This window comes from Dasypus novemcinctus, chromosome 1 (assembly GCF_030445035.2).
Source record: "Dasypus novemcinctus isolate mDasNov1 chromosome 1, mDasNov1.1.hap2, whole genome shotgun sequence".
Taxonomy (NCBI): Eukaryota; Metazoa; Chordata; class Mammalia; order Cingulata; family Dasypodidae; genus Dasypus; species Dasypus novemcinctus.
This window is the reverse complement of record NC_080673.1, coordinates 42,114,572-42,140,145: the sequence shown is the minus strand read 5'-3', so window position 1 is coordinate 42,140,145 and position 25,574 is coordinate 42,114,572. Positions and strand designations below refer to the sequence as shown.

At 40.5% G+C, this 25,574-nt stretch overlaps 1 protein-coding gene across 9 annotated transcripts in view; it reads right to left on the bottom strand.

Moving 5' to 3' along the window:
* SH3D19 (SH3 domain containing 19) overlaps positions 1-25,574 on the bottom strand; it is a 313,873-nt gene that overhangs the window by 36,679 nt on the left and 251,620 nt on the right. For 5 of the 9 annotated variants that reach the window (XM_071214440.1, XM_071214441.1, XM_071214442.1 and 2 more), the window contains 6 exons: positions 17,819-17,859; positions 13,563-13,603; positions 12,146-12,188; positions 9,714-9,852; positions 9,431-9,584; positions 7,274-8,275 (listed from right to left, as the gene is read on the bottom strand). In XM_071214440.1, the coding sequence (XP_071070541.1) occupies positions 7,274-8,275; positions 9,431-9,584; positions 9,714-9,852; positions 12,146-12,188; positions 13,563-13,578 (1,354 nt within the window). In that variant the 5' untranslated portion in view covers positions 13,579-13,603; positions 17,819-17,859. The remainder of the gene's footprint in view (positions 1-7,273; positions 8,276-9,430; positions 9,585-9,713; positions 9,853-12,145; positions 12,189-13,562; positions 13,604-17,818; positions 17,860-25,574) is intronic. The other 4 variants (XM_058282105.1, XM_058282038.2, XM_058282307.2 and 1 more) reach the window with 1 other exon arrangement.

The following is a 25,574-nucleotide window of genomic DNA, read 5'->3' as shown; positions in this document are numbered from 1 at the left end:
GGGAGGCAGGTTGCAATAAGAAACTGGAGGGTGAGGGAGGGGGTGAGAGGTTCCATTAACGATACCATCTGATTGTTCTTTCCAAGGACTAGATTTTAAGTATTCTAACTTGAATAAGGTACATCTGGTCTTTAGGAAACAGCTGTGCCAACAGATAAAAGGGTTAGGTGCACTTGTTTAAAAGCTGCAAAAATTACCTAATCTGAACTCCCCCAAATGGTTCAGATGAAAAATATGAGCTAAACTGAAAGAATCTGAAGATCCATGTAACTGTAACATACATTTTATCCAAACATGAAAACATGGTGTCTTTCCTTCTGTGCACCTTTCTTCTTCATCCTTCCCTCACTGCCCTTGCCTCACCTGCTTCTGTGGCCCTCTTAGGAGTCCAGTGACCTCCACGGACTGTTAAGCCTTCTTTTCTGTGCCACTGTAGAGACTTGAGCCCTGCCCTATTGGGCCACCACAGCCCATTCTCAGGGCTGTTTTCTCCTGAGAAAAGGACCAAAAATTCAAGAAAAGGACTAAGGCGAAAATTGTTCCCCGTGTTCTATCTTCCAAGTGGCATTTCTACACTATCAGCTGCATTTGGTACCTGTTACCTGTTGGGCACTGGCACTGGCTTTTAGTTGATGATGTTTTTAGAGAGGTGCAGAGCAGGAAGAAAATCTTGAGCCTGGGATGACTTAAATGGTTTCCTGGTGCATACTAAGTTCTGGAAACTACACCACGACACTTTCCCTCTGATTCCAGGAGTGGAGGCACAGACAGGGGGGCAGGGAAGAGGAGAATGGCCAGTCACCGGCTTGGAGGGGCCGGGCAGGGGGGGTCGTCTGAAACGTGCCTGCTGTGCAGGGCGGCCTCAGAAGAGCCGGCCCGAATCCTGCATGCAGTTTGGGCAGGCATCACCTACTGTGTTAAAGGTGGCCCCATCATTAAAAGCTAAAAACAAACAAAAAACAGAAGGATTTTACTCAAAGTGGCATACAGATTACTTAAATATCAAGTGTCCTACCTACAAGATCCTGCTACTCTTTTCTCCTATGCTCTTTCATATTTTTATTTACTTTTCTTGGTGGTTAAGTGATCCTTTATTTAAACACTTCCCTCTGTAGTTCTTCACCACCTGGGCTTCCCCCTGCACCACTGCTGGTGTCACCTCTGCTGTCATGAGGGTGACAACCATCAACACTGCCAGGCTGGGCAGTCCCCAGAACCTCTTCCAATGGTTCCAGAGAGTTCTGTGGCTCAAGATGGGTGCCGCCTCTGTTGGCGATGGTGGCAATCTCATCGACAGTGTTATGTCCATTGTGTGTAAGGTTTTCCCGCTTCTTCTGTCTCTGGGCTTTGACGATCAGGGTGGAGGCTGAAGGTACCGCCTCGACCCTGGGCCTGCCCATCCTGACTGGCCAGTTTCACCGCACTCCCACACCCTGCCAGTCACAGCTGCTCAGACGTGTCACCGGTCTTTTAGTTTTAACACCTGCTGTAGATTGAACTGCGTCCCCCAACAAGATACGTTCAAATCCTAACTGCTGGTCCTATCACTGAATTTATTCGTAAACAGGATCTCTGAAGATGTTATTTGTCACTATGAGGCCAAACTGGATTAGGGAAGCCCTAATCCAGCAAGACTGGTGTCCTCATAAGCGGAGGGAATCTGGGTAGTCAGTAAGAGACAGAAACAGAGAGAAGGCCACGCAAGCGAGGCAGACAGTGCGTTATGCCACAAGCCGGAGAACATCATGGATTGCCAGATACCCGCCAGAAGCCAGTGGGCAGGCATGGAAGAGAGTCTCCCCACTACGAAGAGGCACGGCCCTGTCATCACTTTGATTTGGGACTTGTAGCCTCCAGAACCATGAGATAATACATTTCTGTTGTTTAAGCCACCTAATCTGCCGTATTCTGTCATAGCAGCCCTGGCAAACTAAGACAATACCACTAGTTGGTCTTTAATAATTTGCATTCACATCATGAATAATTATTCTACATGTCTCTGGAAAAAAAGTTCTTTCTCGATACAGGGAAGTGAGGAAGTCTTAGTGTTAAGCCACTGTGGGCTGTTTGGCAGGAGTGGGTTTGTTTAATTATCTACTCCAGCTGTGCTCACTGAGGCACATGAACGCTGCACCTGCTTCTCCGTCTGCACAGTGTCACGGGCTGTAATCCACACGAGGAGGGCAGATTTGTGGGAGGACAAACGGCATGACTTCAGTGAGAAGGTGGAGCCAGGGGCCTGCTTTTCATCTTGCTTGTGGTGTTCAAACCTCTCTGGCTACACAGCATGAAGTTCATTTCTTATGTCTTTTCATGAAAGGATGTTTTGTTCCAACAGAAATGAAAAGTGGACAACATATAATGCAAGGATAGCACCTGTCTGGGAACTCCATTTTAGGCAGTGCCAGGCTGGACACTAGATAAGAGGTAACAGTTAATGTTTAAAAGGTTCATAACCTTTGACCCAATCATCCCACTTTTGGAGACTTAGTTAAAACACTTGCAGGCAGAGAATGCTTATTACTGCTTTTTTTTTTTTTTTTTTTTTTGTAGTGGCAAAACCCAGAATTGTAAATAAAAACAAATGGAACAACCTGAATGTTCATCAATAGGGGAAACAACTCAATTGTGCTACACTTGTAGTTGGGAAGATTAGGCAGTTATGAAGAAACAATGGATGAGTTTTAGACCTCCTACCCTGAAGAAAAGTCCATAAAAATATTGTTAAAGGAAAAACGTACACTGCTCAGTAATGGGCTTACTATGATAACATCTTTTTTTTTTTGGTAAAAAGTAGGGAAAAGGTCTATGTAAATGTATATGTTTGAAAGCTTTGGTTTAGCATGTGCAAAGGTACAGAAAGCTAAACTCAGCATTGTTCACTGGTTACTGTGGGGATTTGGATGGACTGGAGGGAGATTAACTTTTTCTTTTTTCTTCTTCTTTACTAAATCTCTGTATTGTTTGACTTGTTACAATGAATATGTGCTACTTTTGTGACTGAAAGAAAATCCAATAAAATACATTCAATCATAAGAGAAAAGTAACAAGATTGAGCAAAAATTATAGCCCCACCAAACAAACCAAAACCAAAACTACTTAAAAACAAGGGGCAAAAAAAGAAAATTCTTGTCTCTTCCGTTGTTTTTCAAGGCAATAATGGCCATAAAATTTTTGATACCATTCCTCAGAGATTCTACTTAATAGGAAATAATGCAGATGTTTTTGAATTTGTCTCATTTATACACATTTGGTTGATAATCATTAGCTTCTATTTTATAATCCTGAATAATGTAACTTTGTAAAATCACTAATTATTTTATATTTTTTAAAATTTCTAGTCATCACAATGCTGAGTATCAATGGAAGAGGCAACTTTCTGTTGCACAGACCACAAGAGCTAACTCTCCCGGTTTCTTTTAGCCTAATTCTGCTTATGCTCAGCTAAAAGATTACTTATTCATTATTTTGTAAAAGGTAATACTTGCACATGGTCTGAAATTCAAAAGGGATCAAAAGGTATATAGTGAAACCCAGGTTTCCTCACCCTCTCCTGCCTACCCAGTCTCCTCACAAAAGACAACGTGTACATCTTTCCACAGACACTGTATATTTGTGTAATTGTATGTGAGCTTTTAACAAAAACAGCAGCTCAAAGACTCTGAATAATACTCTGTATCTTGCATTTTCACCCAATCCTTTCTAGGAGGTTGGTCCATAGTAGGAGATATTGTATCTGCCTCCTTTTTAAATTACCATACAAAACTCCATTGAATGGAAGGAATATAATTTATTTAAGCAGTCCATTTAAGGTTATTCCAATATCCTATAATAGGAATCCTTAATCTAGGGCCCAAGAGTGGGTCCCTGAAGCTCCAGAAATTATATTTTGAATTTGCACAAATGTATGCACCCCAGTGCTATCTTCAGGGGAGATGCATCAGATTCTCAAAGGGGTCTGTGACCCAGAAACAGTTCAGGATCTCGCTGCCATAGTTCCCTCTATCACAGCCTGTTTGCTTTTGCTTCCACAGAAAAAAACAGAGTAGGAGAAGACTCTCCTATCCAAATCTAAGGAAAGTCAATGGCATTTTTCTCTATCTTCATTTGCAGGGTTTAGTCGGTCCTCCTTCCAGCATCTCACACCAACACCAGTTATTCTACACCTGCTGTCAAACAAACAGGCCTCTTTACACCTCTATTCGCACAGGTCTTCATTACCAGGGAGAGAAAAACACTGATGATAAAGAGTTTTCTGCCCATTACCTGTCTCTGATAATATCCTTGTCATCATAATTAGTTTCACTATCCCTGGCTTGCTTTTCTGTCATTTCTTTCCCTTGAGTTCTGTTAACAGCAGAAATGAGCTGCTAAACTATTATTCTGGGGAATGGGGCTGACGGCAGAAGCAGTCCGCTTTTTTTTTTTTTCCTGGACAAGTGGGCGGGCATGATTTGTAAAGGTGTGAAGATGACTTGCTAATACTTCTCAGCTTCATTACATTAACCTGGAAGGCATTCTACTCAAGAAATGAATCCAGTATTAAATTGCCTGTTTTATGAGTTTTCCTTTAATAATTTTTCTAATCTTTACAATGTTTTCATAGCTTCGGTATTTCCTGATCTCTATTTCCTGAGATTAATAAGGCAACTTCATTTTATGAACACTGTTTTATTAGATTTTCTTTATTTGGGAGGGAAGACATGCCTGTGAGTTCCTCTCTCTGTTTCTGGCTGATGCCTAGATGCTTAGGCAACGTTTCAGAGCGACTACAATAGAACGCTACGGGTATACCATCAAAAGTCAAAAAGCCCCCAAACACATCAATAAACAAAATTCTCCCATGTAGAGCATTTCAGAGGGGACCTGGCAAGCCCCTAGAGGGAATGACTGAAGGAGCAACAAAGTCCAGGGTGCATTCCAGAAAAATCTGTCGGGTGGCCACAGTATGAAGGACGACGGATCTGAGGCAGAAGCAGGAGCTCAATTTAGGAGGTCACTGCAGTGATCTGGGCAAGAGATGACAAAGGCCTCAAGTGGGGCCAGTAAGTAGCAGGAGGGATGGAGAGAAGAGATTCAAGAACTATTCAGTAGGTAAAACCAGCAGGAGTCGGTAACTAATTGGATGTGAAGGGCAAGAAGTAACAATAATTACTATTTAATGAGCACTTACCGTGTTTCAGACAATGTGAAAGGGCCTTCCCGCCTCACTACATTTAATCCTTGCAATAACTCTGTGAGGAGTTTTATCATGTTTTAGAGATGAAGAAACAGGTACCTCGAGCTTAAGTAAATTGCCCAAGGTCACAAAGCAAATAAATGACCCGTCCAACTACAAGAGCAAGCAGCAGCTAGTCCCGATATGACCCAGTGGGAGGACTTTGGGATCACTGTGATGCGGTGGGAGGCCCCAAGGATGCTCTCCAGCTTTCTCTAGAGACTCTAGGGTCTGCGGTGGTGTCACCAAGTGAGGGACAGAATATAGAAGCAGGTTTAGAAAGATAAGGTGTTCAGTTGATTCTACAGTCAAGAGCAACAATTAAAGTCAGGTAGGGCAAAGAAATTACATATTTTGCTTAAAGATTCTCCCAATAATTAAATGTTGTGACATGAGGTGGCAGAAATCAGGAAACAGAAAAGGCTGAGTACGAAGCATGAAACTGTATTCACACTGAAGGTATACTGTTGACCTTCCTTTTTGAAAATGACTGTAATTACATGCTTGATGACACAGAATAAATCTCCAGCAATTATTAACCAAGTTGTCATCCCCACAGAAACTAACAGGTTCTACATAGGTGATTTTTTGGCCTGTACTTTTGCCACCCCTTAACTTGCTGCTACTGGATTTATTCTGAGCTCTCAGTTCTACCGTGAACCTTTCAACACTGAAAAAGTTTAAAGAAGAAAAGCAAGTCCACTGAGACTTAAAAAGTTTTTGAAGTGCTGCCTGGTTTAAGAGTTCACAAAAATGTTGGGTGGCAACATGATAAAGTGAAAAATAAATGAGACTTTGGAATAAAAAGACTGGGATGGAATTCTGGCTTGGAAATTGTTAGCTTCATGACACTGATCTCTTTCAGTTTCACTCTCTTGACCTGCAAACTGGGGCTGATGATAATATTGCCGAGGATTACTGCAAGTACTAAATGAGACAACATATGCCTGAGCATCTGGCAGAGGGCTTGGAGCACCATAGAAGCCCAATATATGCTAGTGTTTTTCCTTCCACCCTTTAAAGGCAGCTTGTAAGCTATATAGCCAGTTACAATGTTGTGCACACGATATTTAATAAATAGCTTTTTATCATGTACAACACATTTGTGCTGTGCAAAATTTGGTTTTGAAATAACAGATCTAGTTACATTTTGACCCATGTTAAATATATATAAGATGGCAGTTAACCTCTTGAAAATACTACTAAGCTTATACGTTCACATATTCCATCCAAAAAAGCAAACAGTAGTAAAAGGAATCTCATCATTGACAGCAGATCAGCTTTACTATCACACTCTCCACCTGAACAGTGCAAGGAAAGAAAACATCCTCCCTGCTTTTTGGGAAATTTAATTGTCTTGATCTTGGCAGCAAACCTACCACGGTTATATTTTATTTATAAAACTTTGCATTCCCAAGGAAGACACTCCATGAAGATCATGGGGTGGGGAAGTAACGTCTGGCCAGGTCCTCCCTGTGGGCATGCCTTGCCAGAGCCCTGCCCAGGGACTGGCCCCCACCCGGGTTCCCAGGTGGGGCCTGTTCAATCTATGGCGCCTGTCTGGGATCACTGTATGACGTCCCACTTATGAGCATCTTCCCTGTGCCTTCTCCTCGTGCCACATCCCAACCACCCTGGATCCTTTCAATGTGAAGCCTGAAGCTACACCTGCCTCTGTAAGGGGAGCTAGCTCCACACTGAGCTTAGTCCAGGCCCCAGCCTGCTTATCCCTGGCTCATATAATGGTAAACAATGAATCAAGCACAAATTGCCACATGGAGCATTTCTGTAAGAATTCTGTCACTGTGCCTACTACCTCCTTGTTTCTCTGTTTCCATCTCCCCCACTTCATGTTTTCCTCTCCCTCTGTCTCCATCCTCCAACATCCAGTTCCACGTTTCAGCATCTGTCTCTGTCCCTCCCTATTTGTCTCTGACTCTATACACCCCCCCCCCGCAATAACTTATGTACTGAAAACCAAAACAACAAGTAAGCAAGTATTTAAAGTAACCGATGATGAGTTTAGGTTCCCTCCCACTTCTGAGTTTTACTCACCCAGAACTATCTCTGAACCGATAAATTCTTCAGCCAGGTTCCCAGAAGGGGTGGGTAGAACGTCGTCATCAAAGCTGATGAGGTCGACCTCCCCGGGGGGCTGGCTTTGCAGAACTGGAACCCGGGGGTTGGCTGGGGGCCCTTCTCCCAACGACCTGAAGGCTTTGGCTTGTGATGCCACCGAGAGTCGGGGAGGAACCGTGAGCGGCTTCAGCAAAGTTGAAGGGCAAGTGGGGTTTTCTGAAGACACTGACTTCTTGGGGGGCAAAGGGCGTGGGGCAGGAGTTGGGACTTTCTTCCCACCACCAGGGCCCTCAGCTGTGGGCCCTCCTCCTGGAAGCTCATGACTAACACTTCGCATAAGGCCAGGGTTTGGTTTCTTTGGCAATTCCGGTTTGGTTACTGGGACGCCCCCCGCTTCTTGAGGTGGAGGGCATGGGGTGAGCCCTTCCCTGGGGGCTGCCTGGAGTCTGTCAGTCCAGGAGTCCCATTCTCCAGAAGCTCTGTTAGCAGCTGGTTTGGGAGCCACGGAGGGTTTCCCTGAGGAAACAACAGGCCTTGGGGGGAGTGTGCGGGGAGCAATTTCCGGCTTCTTGGGCAGTCCCTTGGTTTCTGCACTTGTCTGTCCCTCGAATGCCTTGATCCTTGAAACAATACTATCTTGGCTTCGTTCTGTGTTCATAATGTTCATGGCGGCCTGACCGTCCACGTCGCTGGTGTCGTCTGGCAGAGACGGGGGCCGGCTCGGGGACGATTCTTCTTCCGTGGCTGCTGGGCTAATGTGCTGGTGTCTCTGTTCTTTAATGTGAGTATCTCTGGCTATTGGTCTGAGGTTGCTTTTTGATCTTGGCCTTGGCACTGGACATCTTGTAGCACTGGGGTTTTCAGAACTATTTTGTTCTTCAGAAACATCAAAGACAATTAATGGTGCCACGTTTGCTGGAGGATCACCAGGGGAGACCGCTGGGGAAGGCTGAAGAGGCTTGAGAGGCGCCTGTAGTGCTGCCAAGACCAAAACAAAAAGAAGAGCAATGTTATAATTGAAAAGAAAACAAAAATTAGAAGATTTGCAGGTTTTTGTTTTTTGTTTTTTTATAAAAAACAAAACCCAAACATACAGAAGATTTTGATTTCCTTAATTAGTAAAAAGTAATCCCAAAACTACTGGGGAAATGTTTATATTCAGTTTCCTGCAGGGGTGTTCTTCCAGTTATCTTTGCTCAGATAACAAAATATTCATTCCATAATACTTTTTTTTTTTTTTTAAAGATTTTATTTCTCTCCCCTTCTCCCCCACCCCGGTTGTCTGTTCTCTGTGTCTATTTGCTGCGTCTTCATCTGCTTCTGTTGTTGTCAGCGGCACGGGAATCTGTTTCTTTTTGTTGCGTCATCTTGTTGTGTCAGCTCTCCATGTGTGCGGCGCCATTCGGCAGGCTGCACTTTCTTTTGCACTGGGTGGCTCTCCTTACAGGGTGCACTCCTTGTGCTTGGGGCTCCCCTATGCGGGGGACAGCCCTGTGTGGCAGGGCACTCCTTGTGCACATCAGCACTGCGCATGGGCCAGCTCCATACGGGTCAAGGAGGTCTGGGGTTTGAACCGCAGACCTCCCATGTGGTAGACGGATGCCCTAACCACTGGGCCAAGTCCGCCGCCTGTAATACTTTTAAACACCATTAAATTCTTGATTCTCACTAGATTTATCATGTGAACCAATCCTCTCTGTCTGTCAAAACTCCAAAATTTCTTGCTTTACTTTTCCAAAGCAACTCCCATCGCTGTTGCCTTAACACTACGTTTTTTAAAGTCTAATAGGACAATCATTATTGGCATTTTATTAAGTTTAAGTTGCTAAATCTAACATCCTTCCCAATGAGAATAAAGAACATCAGTAGTAATATCCACCATGAGCTAAACAGATGACGTTTTCGTGGTATGAGTGAGGGTGAGCTCCTGGATCAGGGCTATGACTTGGTGGAAGGGTTTATTATAATAACCATGGCACACCCAAACAAAGGAAGCACATAGTGATCACACTGACTGGGAAGCAGAGCTCCATGAACTATGCACAAACTGCAAATTGTGTTAAAGGCTGGAAGCCTACTGATTACTTCCCTAGACGTAAGTCAAAATTAGGAAGAACAAATTATTTGCATTACTTTGAGGCAGATGGTTGTCTATTTCTTCTGAAAAGTCAGTCTGAGTTGCAGAAGTAATAGTATGTCTGGGAGTGGCAGCAGCATTATTATTATTTGTGGAATTAACTTGAACTTGGTTGATTTCTTTTATGACTTGCTCATAAGATGGTGGGAGCTGCAAAGTAAAGAATTGAGATTTTAGACAAGCTATGGGCAAGTAGCCAAGGTGTCGACAGTTCATTGCTCCATTTTTTTATTTTGCTTTAAAAATAAAATTTAAAGAGATCCTGGGATGTTTATTCACCTCAGCAGGAACCAGCTCACTGGGCCTCCAAGGGCCTGCTGAAGAAGACGGGGGAAATCCCAATCCAGGGGCTGGGGCTCCGGGGAACCACGAGGCTGGCCTCAGCGGCTCTGCTGCCACAATGGTGATCTCTGGGCGCCTGGCAAACAGAAGTCTCGGTGAGGTTTTGTAGGTTGGAAACAAGCTATTTTCTATCTGCAAATGTTCCAAGATTCATAAAAACTACCCCAAGAAACGTTACATAAGAAACACCATATTCACAGAAATGACTTGTCTAGCCCAGGCTGTCTCTAACAGCGCACTCAGACAGACTCCAGGGAAGCAGATGGCAGTCATCCCCGACGACTTCGGCCTCAAAAAGTCAGCGATGTATCCTGAGCACAGCAACCAAGGGCTAAGGACTATGTAAAACACCCACAAAATCTCCCCATTCCAGGGTTCTACTACCCGACCCTCAGCACAAACATAATTGTGAGGTAGGAAAGTATACTGGTCAGTTGGAATTGTTTGGTTTTCTGCTATTACAAAGTATAAACCCTGAACTGAAAACTGGCAGATGGAAAGACCACCCTTTTCTGCCTCATCCTACCTCTGCCCCAATTCCACGTTCTCTTTAAGTGTTTAGAGTTCACTTGTTTACTTTGAGAATCTGGTATGTGTACCTGTGTTCTTGATGAATTCTGCACATGATTTGATGATTAACCTTTGTTGCAGTGGGGTAGGAGTGTTTTGGGCATGGCCTCATTCATCACTTTCTTAAGCTGACTCTACATACCCAGGTTAGCGTCTAACAAGATTTTTTAATAAACACCAACTGTTTTACCCTGAGGAAACGAAACAATCTCTCTGAGCTCATTCTCACCTGACAAATGAGGCTGATGATATCTGCCCTGCCTCTCTCTAATACTCAATGAAAAATCAAGAGATTTTCAAAATCAAAAAGCACTGTTAGGGGAGTGGATGTGGCTTAAGCAGTTGAGCACCTGCCTCCCACAAGAGTTCCCGGGTTCAGTTCCCGGTGCCTCCTGAAAACAAAAACAAACCCAAAAACAAACAACAGTCAAAAACAAAACTAAAAAAAAAAACCAACTGAAGGAAGTCAATGTGGCTCAGTGGTTGAGCGCTGGCTCTATGTACATATGAGGTCCCAGGTTCAATCCCCAACCCCCAGGACCTCAAAACAAACAAACAAAAAAACAAACACTGTCATTATCAAAACATATACACATGCTCACATACTAGCTTGTGAAATAATAAAATCTGATCTTTGCTTAAGTCTGAATTGCTTTCCTTAAGAACCTCTGCTTACAACTTTTATCTAAATAAGCAGTACCAATAATGTTACTATTTAATGAGTGTTAAGTACTTTACACACATTAATCCTTATGACCTTTATGAAGTAGGTTTGATTAGCCCCATTTTATAGATGGGAATACAAAAGCTGAGAAAGAGGGAAGCAGATGTGGCTCAACTGACAGAGTGTCGCCTACCACACAGGAGGTCCAGCGTTCAAACCCAGGGCCTCCTGACCCATGTGGTGAGCTGGCCCATGCACAGTGCTGATGCACGCAAGGAGTGCTGTGCCACACGGGTGTCCCCCGTGTAGGGGAGCCCCACGCACAAGGAGTGCGCCCCGCACGATAAAAATGCAGCCTGCCCAGGAGTGGCACCGCACACAAGAGAGCTGACACAGCAAGATGATGCAACAAAAAAGAGACAGTTTCCTGGTGCCACATGACAAGAATGCAAGTGGACACAGAGAACACAGCAAATGGACAGAGAGAGCAGACAAGGCAGGGGAGGGAAGGGGAGAGAAATAAATAAAAATAAATCTTAAAAAAAAAAGCTGAGAGAGATTAAGTAGCTTGCCAAGGTCACATGGTAGGAAAATAGTGAAGTCAGAATTTGAACTTGGTTTTGTTTGACTTTAAGGACCTTGCTTTTAATTACTCTATAACATACTGTAAAAAAACAAACCTCGGAAATAGGTACTATGTCTTTCAAATGCTCCTGCCTTCTATCTATTCACCTAATCACTCCTCCTTCTCTCCGTCTCTCCAACCAACCAAATTTATCCATCTAGTCATCTATCACGCCTGCCTGCCTCTTTCCCTTTCTTCTTCCTTCCATTCAATCTTCTGCCCTGTCATCCACTCATTTATCTATGCAACATTTACTAAGTAGCTATGAGGTACAAAGCATTCCTTTCTTAAAAGCAGTTATAAGAATGCTTTACACATAGCAGTTGCTTAAAAAACTTATTTCAGTAAACAGTCACTTCTTCAAACTTAGATTAATTTAGGGAATGCATTGATGAGGCAGAAAACCAGTAGTACTTTGCTTATGAAAGAGAAATATTTAGCATTCTAACTGGTGGCACTTATTTCAATTATTAGCAGAATATATACCCTCCATTATAAATACAGCCATACCTCCTATCTCGATGAAGGTCACTCTGAATAGAAGTCCGAGAAGCTATAGAGGGAAGAATTAATTGGTATAGCACAAAATTAATACAGTCCATAAAGGTTTACATTTTTATAGAGTGCATAATCAGGAAAAGTTAGCTTATAGTTGACATCACATAGAATGTATGAATTTTAACATCATTAACTAGAAAAGTAAATCAAAATAGTCTTATTATGGTATACAATTAATTACAGTTAAATATTTAAATTGCACAAGGAAACAAAAACTCCCCACAGCACATTCCATGGTTCTGAAAATAATTTGAAGAAAAAAGAGAGAAATTATATGTAAAATGCATGGTAAGGGCATTAAGACAATGCCATGAAATAAAAATGGCTAGAAAAAATTTTTGAAAATACCTATTCTAATCTCTATGACTATAGTTTTGTGATATTTGTTTATAACTTTATTGTCAAAAGAGTGGAAGTGGTCAAATTTTCATCTATTATTTTCTAACTTTTCTGGAACTTTACAACCTTTAAATTTTTTTATCACTTAAAGATAACAAATGCAAAAAATGTTCAAATCACTTTAAAAGTTAGAATAATTTTTCCCCAAAATTTACTTTATAAATCAAACAAGTCTTAATCTGGAGAATATGTCACATAAGGGGGTTAAATTTTGTACAACAGAGGACAGTATCCCTATTTTCAATGAACATATTCTAAAGACCCTTCAACAACAACAACAAAAAATCTTCAAACACTATACTGTAAAGATTTGTGCCCAATAGGGAATTTGTTTCAGCCACCAACCGTTTCTGCCAGTTGCCTTCATCTCTCCCCTAATACTCTATTTTTTCAATTCTTCTGATTTGAAAGGATTGGAGGTGGGAATATTTTCTTTCTGCTTCCAAATGAGTTGTGTTTTTTTAGAGGAGGTACCAGAGATTGAATCCAGGACCTCATACATGGGAAGCAGGCACTCAACCACTACACCCACTCCCCTCAATTGAGTTCTGAAACTCTCTGAACAAGGAAGCTGCTAAAGCTGGGAAAAGTCAGGGAGACGGGGAGGGGGCATTGAACTTTAGACTGGGGTGGGAGCCAAGACAGCTGAACCTATACTGGGTTGGCAAAACAAGCCTCCAACATCTGAAACCAAAAGCCCTCCATCTGTAGTTGGAGGATGTCCTATATTCTTACCAGCTGGTTTGAGTATTAGATTTTTACCAAGAGCTAAACCAAGTTGAAGCGCATTTTGTCTGTTGCAATAAAAGAGGACAGAAAGGCTAAAGCTCTGGGCGTTACATCTGATTTGTAAGAATGGTCTCATTCAGAGGCTCTCCCGAGTGTGCTACGATCACATCGTCACCATTACTAACACCAGAATTAGCAGACAGAGCACTTTAAAAGACATCAGTTATTGTCACAAACATACCTCTTCCACGGGGCATTTTTGCTGTGCACTATTCATGAGTGCTAAGGGAAAAAAAGAAGGGGTTATAGAAGAGGAAAGGGAGAGAAAAGGAGTGAACCCAGTTGCCTATCCTCTAATGTATTCAGGGCCAGATTGGCTTGCCTTACCACTGTTTTTTTCCCTGTCTATACACTACAAAGGAGAAGAAAAGTTTAACTATAGTTATAGAGAGTAAAGAAATCTGTAGCTATGAAGATATATATGAACAAACCAGGACATCCAGACACATAACCACAGTCCAAATGTTCTGCCTATAGTTAACAATGGTACCAAAAAAAAAATCTAAAACCTCTTTTGCAGAATCAGTTTGCTACTTCAATAGGGATCAGTTTTAAAGTAGGGAAAATACTTAGGTAACTTGGTAGTCAATTTACTTTCTTTTAAATCAGTGGCTTTTAACCTGTCTCTGCCCCTCAAGTCAGAGATCCTTAGTAAGGGGACCTCTTTAGTAACAGAGTGGTCTTCTCTCTCCCCCTCCTCCCGCTGTAGAGGAACGAGGGGAGAGGAGGACTTGCGGTCTTACTTATACCCTCAGAGAGTTCTTGCTTTCCCCTCTCCTACTCTGATGCTTTCCCCCCTTCACTCATCTAGTATGAAATCTCTCTTGATCCTTACAGAACGAGTTTGCCTTTTGTCAGTGTTGGACAAGCTTAGTAGCTACAGACGCCATTTTCTTGTCAGATTTTCATACCCTGTCTCACAATTTCTTCCTGTTAATTTCTCAACTATCTACTTAGAAACCTCATTCCTACTTTCTCAGATTAAAAAGCACTGATGTAGGTGTTGTCAGGAGAATCGAATTTGCTACCAGTGCCTTTACAGACCAATGTGCTCCATTTAATCCCTGCCACAAGTTCTTAGTCTTTCATAATTTTTGGTTCATACCACAGAGTAAGGCAATATTTTGACTTGAAGTTATTCCTTCATCTTACAGAATTATTTCTATAAAATGGTTAAACTCGATAAGTAGAAAACATTCATATTAGGATGTTTTTAAGAGTTGAGAGGGAGCAGGTGTGGCTCAGGCAGTTGGGTGCCTGCTTCCCACATCGGAGGTCCCAGGTTTGGTCCCTGGTACATCCATAAAAATATAAAAACAAAAAACAACAAGCAAACAAACAAAAAGACCAACTCAGGGGAGCTCATGTGGCTCAGTGGTTGAGTGCCAGCTTCCCACATAAGAGGTCCCGGGTTCAATCCCTGGTCCCCGTACCTCAAAGAAAAAAAAAAAAAAAGAGGTGAGATATGGATTTACAATTTTAGCACAATAAAGAATACTCCCAAGTTCCAACAGGATTAGGCCTGGAAGAACCCTCAGAGATCATCGTACTCAAACTTTACAGATGAGGAAATTGAGATCCAAAGAGGGTAAGTGAATTATCCCAAGTCTCAAAGCCCATTAGGCACAGGCAGGGAACACTTTAACACCTTGTGGAGTCAAAGAGCTGGATGCTAGCCCTGATTTAAAGAACTCAGAATTAACGATTAAATGATGGTCAAAAGAAATAAAAACATAGGAGTCTTCTATTATAGAATTGATGTAAATCAATACAAGCACAATAATATTAATGGAAAAAACTCACTAACAATATTTGCTTGGGACAGGAGATGAGATGGATGCATCTGACATGGCAGCAAGTACATCTGGGATGGAGTGGAAAGCTCAGTGGCCTTGGAGCCAGGAAGCCCAGGTTCACATCCTGGCTCTACACGGTAATAGTCATTCCTCTCTGAGACGCAGTTTCCCTCCATTTGTAAAATGGGGTTATACCTCCCATGCAGTGTTCCTTCACAGTGTATGTGAAATAGCTCCTGACTTAAGGTAGGCAATCAACAGTAGCTAAACCTGAATTTTGGAGAACGATTTTCCCTAAAAGGCTAATGTAAGGAACATGATGAAATTCCAGATACATTCAGTTAGGACACTTGCCTGGAAACCAGAATGATTGCAAAAGAATTTGAAATACAACCAGTTAAAGAGTATCATTTTATAAATGTGGTGGTCTTTCTTCCTGCCAGGGTTGGAGGACTGAGTCTAGGATAGTAACGCAAACATTTCAATGGGCTGGGTAAGATGAAAGTTGTTTACAACCTTATCTTATAGGACGGGCAAAAAGGGAAAACAAGAAAAGGGAATGGCACAATTATTTGTCATTCTTGCTTTATATGCCATCATGTGAGACCTGTTTGGTCTCTTGGCCTAACCATCAGGAATAAACACAATCAACAAATACTTCTTTTGCCTTTACAAAGTGACTGACACGTAAGAATTAAAAGACAAAGGGTTAGTAAAATTAAAGCAGACCCCTCAAAGAAAGGGTTCTCCCTTTATTTCATCTCCTTCCAATCTCTGCTGGGGTCCTGCTTTACCAATTTTCTCTTTTCTCTTTCTCCAGTCTGATCGCTCCACTGACTTCTCTGCTGCCTACAAACATCTCCAAGATACCTCATCCTAGACAGTCTACAAACAGGTCCAACTCTCCTCTTTGCTTGACCCTGCTCCTCTCCTACTGTCTCCCTCTCTCCTCCCACCTCTCCTCCTGCCTCTCCTTTGTTTTCCACCAAATTTCAGAAGAGTGGGTTGCCCCCACATATTCCATTCATTGTTCAAACTGAAGTCTGGCTTCTAACTTCAATATTCTACTGAAATTGCTCTCTCTGAGGTCACCACTGACTTCGAAGTGTTCACATACAATGATCTATTTTCAGTCTTCTGCTTGACCTTGCTGCACCATTAAGAGCTATTTGTGATTGATCATTCCCTTCAAAGCACTCTCCTCTTATAGCTGATCCCTTGGTTTCCTTCTACTCTGACTCTTCTTTTTCAGCTTTCTTTGCTGATTCCTTCTTAGCTGCCTTCTCCTTAAGCTTTGCATGGCATGGTTTCAGGGTAATCAAGATCCATTTTGGAGGACCTATGGGAAATCAGGTGTAGATTATGATCCCAAACAAAGAGCTCTTGAAACCTAAGAGAAGGTAAGGTAAGAAGATAGGGAAAAAAGGCAAGAGCCAGTAGACAGGATTCAGTCAAAGGAGGCCGTCTTCAGCAGGCTGGGTTTATCAGGTCATGTGTTTTTTGTCCTAAGGTCCCTTAAAGGCATAGCCTGGCTTCAGACATCAATGTTTCCCAAGATTCTGTCCTTTGTTGTCTTCTCTATCCTCTACACTTTCTTCCCAAATGTTTAGCTACTCTCCCAAGAGTTTGCCCAAAATCTTGATTCTCCCCAAATTATAGCTTCAGCAAGAAATTCTTGCCTAAATTGCAGATCCTAATTTCCAACCTAAATTCCATTTATCTTCTTTTCTAAAGAGTTCTAAAGCATTTAAAGCTGGCATGAATTTTTCATTTCTACACCTGAATTCCCTCCATCATACATTGTGGCATTCCCACATCCTTATAAGTACCATCAAAGGAAAAAAATGTATTGGGCAAATGTGGTATATACTTCTGTATTACCACCTTGTAAATTTTTCACTGGAAGGTTCAAACTAATGCTGTTCATAACCTGAGGTTCCTAAATTCATACTAATATTATGAATTTTATTTTTAAAAACAGGCTACATTCTCACACGGTGGTTATCTAAGGGCTCAAATAATGTGAAGCATATATTAAAACATCTAAACTCCCTTCTTTTCCCACAATAGGTAACCCATATCTTATTTGTCAAAAGGACCATTCCAGAGTCTTTTATTAAAAGGACTGTTAATCAAGAGGTAGAGACAGAAAGTATGAAAAGACTATTTTGGAGGGAATTCTACTCCCAGCATTTCTCTCTTGCATGTGGAAGTATAAGCCTATCTTCACTGGCATCTATGCAGTTAAAAATATTCTGCAGAGACCGGTAGAAGCAATGAACCAAAAAGGACAGGGTTTGGTATTTTACAAACTTCTCAGATGTCTCTACTTACAGAAAACAGGTATATAAAATTTAGACTAAATTATAGAAATTTACAAGATAGTCCAGGTTTTTTTGTTTGTTTTTAAAAAAAACAGCTTAGATCTGTAAGAGAAAATTACTGTTCTTAGAAACTGGCTTATCAATAAATGCAACTTTAAAGGGAAGTTAAAAAACTAGCTGCTTGTCTGAAAATGCTTTATTCCTCATTAGGATAAACTACTCTTGTTTTTTTCTAAGATTCATCAAATACAGTCAGTTGCTGGAAATCTAACAGTCATCACTTAAAAGCATTGCAGAACAAGAAAAAACAAACTTACATCTCTTGATTACCGCTCTAATGGATGATAAGGGTCCTTGGCTAGAAAAAGAAAGAAAGAAAACTTATTATACATTCATCAATCCTTTTGAAGAAGAGTCATTCTCAATGCCAGTTTACTTCTGAGGCTCAATATGGCACCGAGCCACAAGTATGACACTTTAGTCATTGGCCTATCTTCTTTATGAAACAAAACTAAAGAAATCTTTCAGAAAATTGACTTTGATATTTAAGATGTTTTATAGGAAGTGAGGAGGCTGGTGAAATGTATCTGCCGTGTAAATAAACTTTCTCCTTAATATTACGTATGCAGCTGCTTACATATTGTGTCTTCCAGTGAAAATCTGGACATCATTTGGAATCAGGTAGCAAAAACTTGAAAGAACACTGACTCCCTCCCTATGTACCTCCTATGTATGGCATTGGAAATTCCTGTCCTCTAATAGCAGATGAAAGCAGATCATCTCAGTAGTCAATTTGACCTAGCCAGCAGCACTTGTTCCTATAATTAGAATAAAAAACATCACCACCCAAATACAAAACTCTCTTCTGCCTGTTTTAAGTTTTGTTTAATAGCTGGCTGTGCCGGCTTTGTTTCTAACTGTGTGACCCTGGGCAAGCCATGGAACTCTTCTGAGCCGCTGGTTACTCATTGGTCAAGACCTTCTAGCTATAAAGATTTTTGCTATTAGTTTGTGAGGTTTGTATACTGTCTTTATTCAAACCAGCTGTGCTAACAGTTTTTAATTGATGCACATTAATAAAGCATACAATCTATCCAAAGTGTACAATCAGTGGTATTTGGTATAATCACATAGTTGTGCATTCATCACTTCAATCATTATTAGGGCATTTTCATTATTTGAATAATAATGGAAAACAAAAATCAAACAAACAAAAAATTCATCAGCTCTCAGTCTCTATGCTTCCTCTGCTGTACATAGCTGCTATTTCTGGCTATTTTTGCTTATTTATTTAAATGCAGTTTTATTGAGATATATTCACATACCATACAATCTATTAATGGCTTTTAGTATAATCAAAATGTTAAGCATTCATCACCACAAAAAATTTTAGAACAATTCCATTACTCCAATAAGAAAAGCTCCACCCCTCAGCAGTCACCTCTCAATCCCTCTATACTGTCCCAGCCCTACATGACCACTAATCTAATTCAATCTTTATAACTGATTTATATTTATATTTTATATAAATGCAATCATACAATATGTAATACTTTGTACCTGGTTTCTTTCACTTAGCAAAATGGTTTTTTTTGGTCTGATACTAACATCTCATAACATTAACATACATTTGTTCAGCTTCAAAGAAAATCAGTCTTTATATATATATATTTTTTAGCTGTTAAAAAGACTATTGTAAAATTGTAAAATAAAATAGAAAAATAGATGGAAAGAAATTACAAATTTTAAAAGACAATGTAAGGCCAGGTTAGATTTAATATAATCGATTATAAGAGATAGTATAGCAACAAACATTTATAAATGTAAATAATAATTCTAGTATAATGGAAATTAATTATGTCGTAATTCTAATTTTTATATTACAGCTCTAACAACTGGACATAATTATCTCTAAGAATGAAAGAAATTATTGGTTTAGTTATTTAATTTTTATTTAGGCCATAGTTCTTTCTGGATAATGAAGTTCCTATTTGGGAATTCTTCACATTTTATTGGAATGACTTACCGCCGATAACAATATGCCAACTCGTAATTGTATGAGGCAGAAAAACTCAATCTTTTTCAATAGTAGTCATGCTAAATCATTATTGATCTAGATGGATTGAGTAACAAGTATGCATAAGAAGGGGTTAAAGAAAAACAAAGCATCCTCAATTAAAAGCAAGTGTTTATTTTGAATGAAGAAACAGAATACTGATGACAGGAACAATTTACTAGGTACACTGAGTAATTATTATTCATATAATATTGTTATTTTACATTTACCTGGTCTACTCCAGCTCTTTTTTGGTTACTATTTGCATGGAATACTTTTTTCTAGTCTTTCACTTTTAACCTGGTTGTGTCCTTATGTTTGAGGTGGGTCTCTTGTAGACAACATATAGACGCCTCGTATTTTTTTATCCATTCTATCAGTTGGTGTCTTTTTAAATTTTTTGTAAATTTGTAATCTTTTATTATCTTTTTTGGAAAAGATGCATAGATCATGAAAAAGGTTACATTAAAAAAATACAAGAGGGTCCCACATACGCCCCCCCCCCCCACTCCCCACACATCCACAACCTCTTTCATCATTGTGGCACATTCATTGCATTTGATGAGTACATTTTGGAACACCACTATACTGCATGGATTATAGTTTACATTGTAGTTTACACTCTCTCCCAGTCTACTGGGTGGGTAATGGCAGGACATACAATGTCCTGCATCTGTCCCTGCAATATCATTCAGGACAACTCCAAGTCCTGAAAATGTCCCCATAGCAGATCTCTTCTTCCCTCTAGTCTGTATCTTTTGACTAGGGAGTTCAATCCATTAACAGTCAATGCTTCTACTGTAAAGGCATTACTTACTACATCCATTTTGCCCTTCAGTTCCCTGTTGTCATATTGCTCTATTGTCTGTCTTCTTATCCTTAGTTTACCCTTTCTAATAATCTTCATTTCTAAAGTCTTCTCCAAATCTCTCATCCTTGTTTGTTCCTTTCAGGCTACAGCACTCCCTTTAGTATCTCTTGTAAATCTGGTCTTTAGGAACATATACTATCAGTTTTTTTCGTCTGTGAAGATTTTAAACTCACCCTTTTTTAAAAAAATTTATTTCTCTCCACCTCTCATTGTTTGTACTTGCTTTGTCTGTCTTCTTTTTGTTTCTTCAGGAAGCACCAAAAACTGAAACCGGGACCTGTGATGTGGGAGGGAGGCACCTAATTGCTTAAGCTACCTCCATTCCCTGCTTTTGTTGTGTTTCTTATGTTTTTTTTTCTTCTTTTTGTGTCTCTTGTTTCGTCACCTGGCCGTGCCTTTCCATCGCACCAGCTCGCCATCCTGCTTGTCCTCTTTAGGAGGTACTGGGAACCTCTGCCCCCTGCTTTGTTGGGTCTCTCATTATGTTTTTCTTCTTGTGTCTCTTCCTGTGTCAGCTTGCCATGCCTGCCTGTTGTGCCAGCTTGCTTTCTTCTTTAGGAGGCACTGGGAAACGAACCACAGGCCTCCCATGTAGTAGGTGGGAGCTCGGTTGCTTGAGCCACATCCACTTCCCATACCCTCATTTTTGAAGAACAACTTTGCTGGATACAGAATTCTTGACTGGCAGTTTTTCTCTTTCAGTACCTTAAACACCTCATACCACTTTCTTCTCTCCTCCATGGTTTCTGATGAGAGGTCTGTACTTAGTCTTATTGAGTTTCCCTTGTATGTGAAGCTTTACTTTTCTCTTGCTGCTTTCAGAATCCTCTCTTTATCTCTGATATTTGTCATTCTGAATAGTAAGTGTCTTGGGGTAGGTCTATTTGGATTTATTCTGTTTGGCGTGTGTTGTCCTTCTTGGATACTGATATTTATGTCCTTCATAAGGGTTGGGAAGCTTTCAGTCATTATTTTCTCTAATATTCGTTCTGCCCCTTTTCCCATTATTTTCTCTAATATTCGTTCTGCCCCTTTTCCATTATTTTCTCCTTCTGGGACACCAATAACGTGAATGTTTGTGCGTTTCACGTTTTCATTAATTTCCCTGAGACTCTTCCACTTTTTCCATTCTCTTTGCTTTCTTTTTTCCTGTCTTTTCCAGTTCAGATGTTCTGCCTTTGAAGTCACTAATTCTGTCTTCAAGCAATTCAAATCTGCTCCTATGTGCCTCTAATGTATTTTTTTAAATAAAGCTCTTTTTTAAAAAAAATTTATTTCTCCCTGCCCCACCCCCACCCCGGTTGTCTGTTCTCTGTGTCCATTTTGCTGCGTGTTCTTTGTCCGCTTCTGTTGTTGTTGGCGGCACGAGAATCTGTGTCTCTTTTTTGTTACGTCATCTTGCTGCGTCAGCTCTCTGTAAGGGTGGCACCATTCCTAGGCAGGTTGCACTTTCTTTCGTGCTGGGCGGCTCTCCTTAGGGGGCACACTCCTTGCGCATGGGGCTCCCCTATGCAGGGGACACTCCTGCATGGCAGGGCACTCCTTGCGCGCATCAGCACTGCGCATGGGCCAACTCTACACGGGTCAAGGAGGCCCGGGGTTTGAACCGCGGACCTCCCATGTGGTAGACGGACGCCCTAACCACTGGGCCAAGTCCGTTTCCCTCTAATGTATTTTTAATCTCAACCCATCGTGTCTTTCATTCCCATAAGGTCTGTTACTTTTCTTTGCAGGCTTTCAAATGGTTTTTTATACTCTCCCAGTGTCTTTTTAATATCCTCTATTTCTTTAGTCGTATTTTCTATAAATTCTTTTAAGTGATTTAGGAGAGTTGTGTGATTATCACTGATTAATTGTCTTAAATCCTATATCGCCTCAGGATATTTGTTTGTTCTTTTGGCTGGGCCATCTCTCCCTGTTTCCTAGTATGGCTTGTAATTTTTTGCTGATATCTAGGCATCTGAATAGGTTGTTGAGTTTACTCTGAAGGCCAGTTTCCCTCTCTTGCCTATTTTTGTTTCCCCATGGTTTTTTTTTTTTTTTTTTTGTTTGTTTGTTTAATATATTTGGTTCAACTTATTCTCAGTCTTTAAAATTGCTCAACCTAAGTTTTCAAAATCGGGCCAGGGACTCACCAGTGTAGCACAGATTTTCTCTCAGGGGTTGGATACAGAGCATGAATGGTTTTTGTCCATGCAATTTCCAGACTGGTCAGCAGATGGTGCTACTTAGCACACCTTTCCACTGAAGTGTTTCAGTCTTAGCTTTCCGGTGTGTGTTCCTGTGCAGAATCTCCAGAGCAGAGATTCAAAGTGGGCTCTGCTGGCCAAATTCACTGAAGAAAAGCACCTCAACCTCCCCTCCCTTTTCCCCTGAAACAGCTGACAGGAAGGAAGATACCTGCTACACTCTCAGCTGGTTACAGTGAGCCAGGGATTTTTCCCCAGCTTAATATCTTGGGGGTGGGGGAGTAGAGTCCTTCCCAGCTGCCACAGTAACTCATGTTTGTCATTTCAGCTTCTTCGTTTCTCTGTCCCTCACTGTCCTGGGAGTTGTACAGCACTGTCCTGGTCTGCTGACCCCAGAAGAAGGTACCTCAGAGAGCTTTTGGCTCTTTCTCTGTTGTTTTTGTGAGAGCATTCATCTCTGCCTTTCAATCTGTCACCATCTTCCCACAGTCCTCCTGTAGGTTTTTCATAAATGCCCTTTACCATATTGAGGAATTTTTCTTCTATTTTTATCTTTCTAAGCATTTTCTTAAATCAAGAAAGGATGCTGGATTTTGTCAAATGCCTTTTCTGCATCAATTGAGAGGAACATGTGGTTGTAATTTGTTAATGTGGTATATTACATTAATTGATTTTCTTGTGCTAAACCACCCTCGCATTCCAGGAAAAAATCCCACTTGGTCAAGTTTTATGAGACTTCTGATATACTGTTGGAATCTATTTTCAAGTATTTTATTGAGAAGTTTTGTGTCTATGTTCATTAGAGAAATTGGTCTGTGATTTTCTTTTCTTGTAGTATCTTTATCTAGTCTTGGTATTATGGTGATGTTGGTTTCATAAAATGTGTTGGGTCATTTTCCCTCCTCTCCAATTTTTGGGAAGCATTTAAACAGAATTAGTGCTAATTCTTCTTGAAATGCTTGGCAGAATTCATCTGTGAAGCTATCTGGTCCTGGACTTTTCTTTGTTGGGAGATTTTTGATGACTTATTCAATCTCTTTAAATGTGACTGGTTTGTTAAGTTCTTGTTTTCTTGTAGTGTGAGTGTAGGTTGTTTGTGCGTTTCTAGGAATCTGTACATTTCATGTAGGTTGTCTAGGTCATTGGCATAGTTTCTCATAATATCTCCTTATGGTCCTTTTTATTTCTGTGGATTCAGTTGTAATTTCCCGCTTTCATTTCTGATTTTATATGCATCTTTTTTCTTTGTTACTTAGCTGAGGGTTTACCAATTTTATTGATCTTCTCAAAGAACCAGCTTTTGGTTTTGCTGATTTTCTTTATTGTTCTCAATATCATTTATTTCTGCACTAATCTTTCTTTCCTTCTGCTTGCTTTGGGTATGGTTTGTTCTTTTTCTAGTTTCTCCAGTTGTCCAGTTAGATCTTTGATTTTAGCTCTTCTTTTTTAATAGAAGCATTTAGGACTACAAATTTCCATTTAAGCACTGCCTTCACTGTATCCCCTAAGTTTTGATGTTATGTTCTCGTTTTCACTTGTCTCAATATATTTATTAATTTCCCTCACAATTTCTTCTTTGACCCACTGATTGTTTAGAAGTGTTGTTCAGCCTCTACATATCTGCAAATTTCCCCTTTTCCCTTCTATTATTGACTTCCAGTTTCATCCCATTATGATCTGAGAAGGTGTTTTGTATAATTTCAATCTTTATTTATTGAGACCTGTATTGTGACCTAACATGTGGTCTATCCTGGAGAAAGATCCATGGGCACTTGAGAAGAATGTATACCCTGCTGATTTGGGATGCAGTGTTCTGTATATGTCTGTTATGTCTAGCACGTTTATCACATTGTTCAAGTTCTCTGTTTCCGTGTTGATCTTCTGTCTAGTTTTTCTCTCCAGTGATGTCAGTGGTGTGTTGAAGTCTCCAACAATTATTGTAGAGATGTCTATTTCTCCCTTTATTTTTGCCAGAATTTGACTCATTTATTTTGGGGTTCCCTGGTTAGTTGCATAGATATTTATGACTGTTATTTCTTCCTGGTGGATTGTTCCTTTCTGTATGGATTGTGACTTTCTGTATCTCTCATAACTTTTTTTGTATTTAAAGTCTGTTTTGTCCAATATTAACATAGCTACTCCAGCTCTTTTTTCGGTTACTGGTTGCATGGAATATTTTTATCCAACCTTTCACTTTCAGTTGGTTTGTATCCCTGGGTGTAGGGTATCTTGTAAGCAGCATATGGATGGCTCATTTTTTTTTTTTTTAATCCATTCACATTCAATGATATTATTGCAAATGCATTATTTATTTCCACCATTTTATTCTTTGGTTTTCATATGTTACGCCTTATTTTTGTCTTTTTACTCTTTTCATTATTCTTTCTTCTCTTCTTAGTTTATACACGCTCCGCCAAGCCTCTCTCTCCTGTCATTTTCTTTCAGGCTGTAAGGCTCCCTTTAATATTTCCTGCAAAGGCAGATTCTTTTTTATTTTTTTAGGCGGTACTGGGGATTAAAGTCGGGATCTCATATGTGGGAGGTGCTCAGCTACGAAGCTACATCTGCACTTAGTTTGTGAATATTTCAAATTCACCTTTATATTTAAAGGACAATTTTGCTAGATAAAGAATTCTCAGCTGGCAGTCTTTATCCTTCAGTATCCTAATTGTATCATTCCACTGTCTTCCTGCCTCTATGGTTTCTGATGAGAAATTCACACAAAGTCTTTTTTGTTGTCCCTTGTATGTGATAGTTTGCTTCTCCTTTGCTGCTCTCAGAATTTTCTCTTTATCTTTGGTGTTTGACATTCTGAGCAGTAGGCATCTTGGAGTAGGTGTATCTGGATTGGGTTATGCTGCGCTTCTTAGAAATGTAAGTTCATTTCTTTCATGAGGGTTGAGAAATTTTCAGCCATTATTTCCTCAAATACTCTTTCAGCCCTCTTTCCCTTCTCT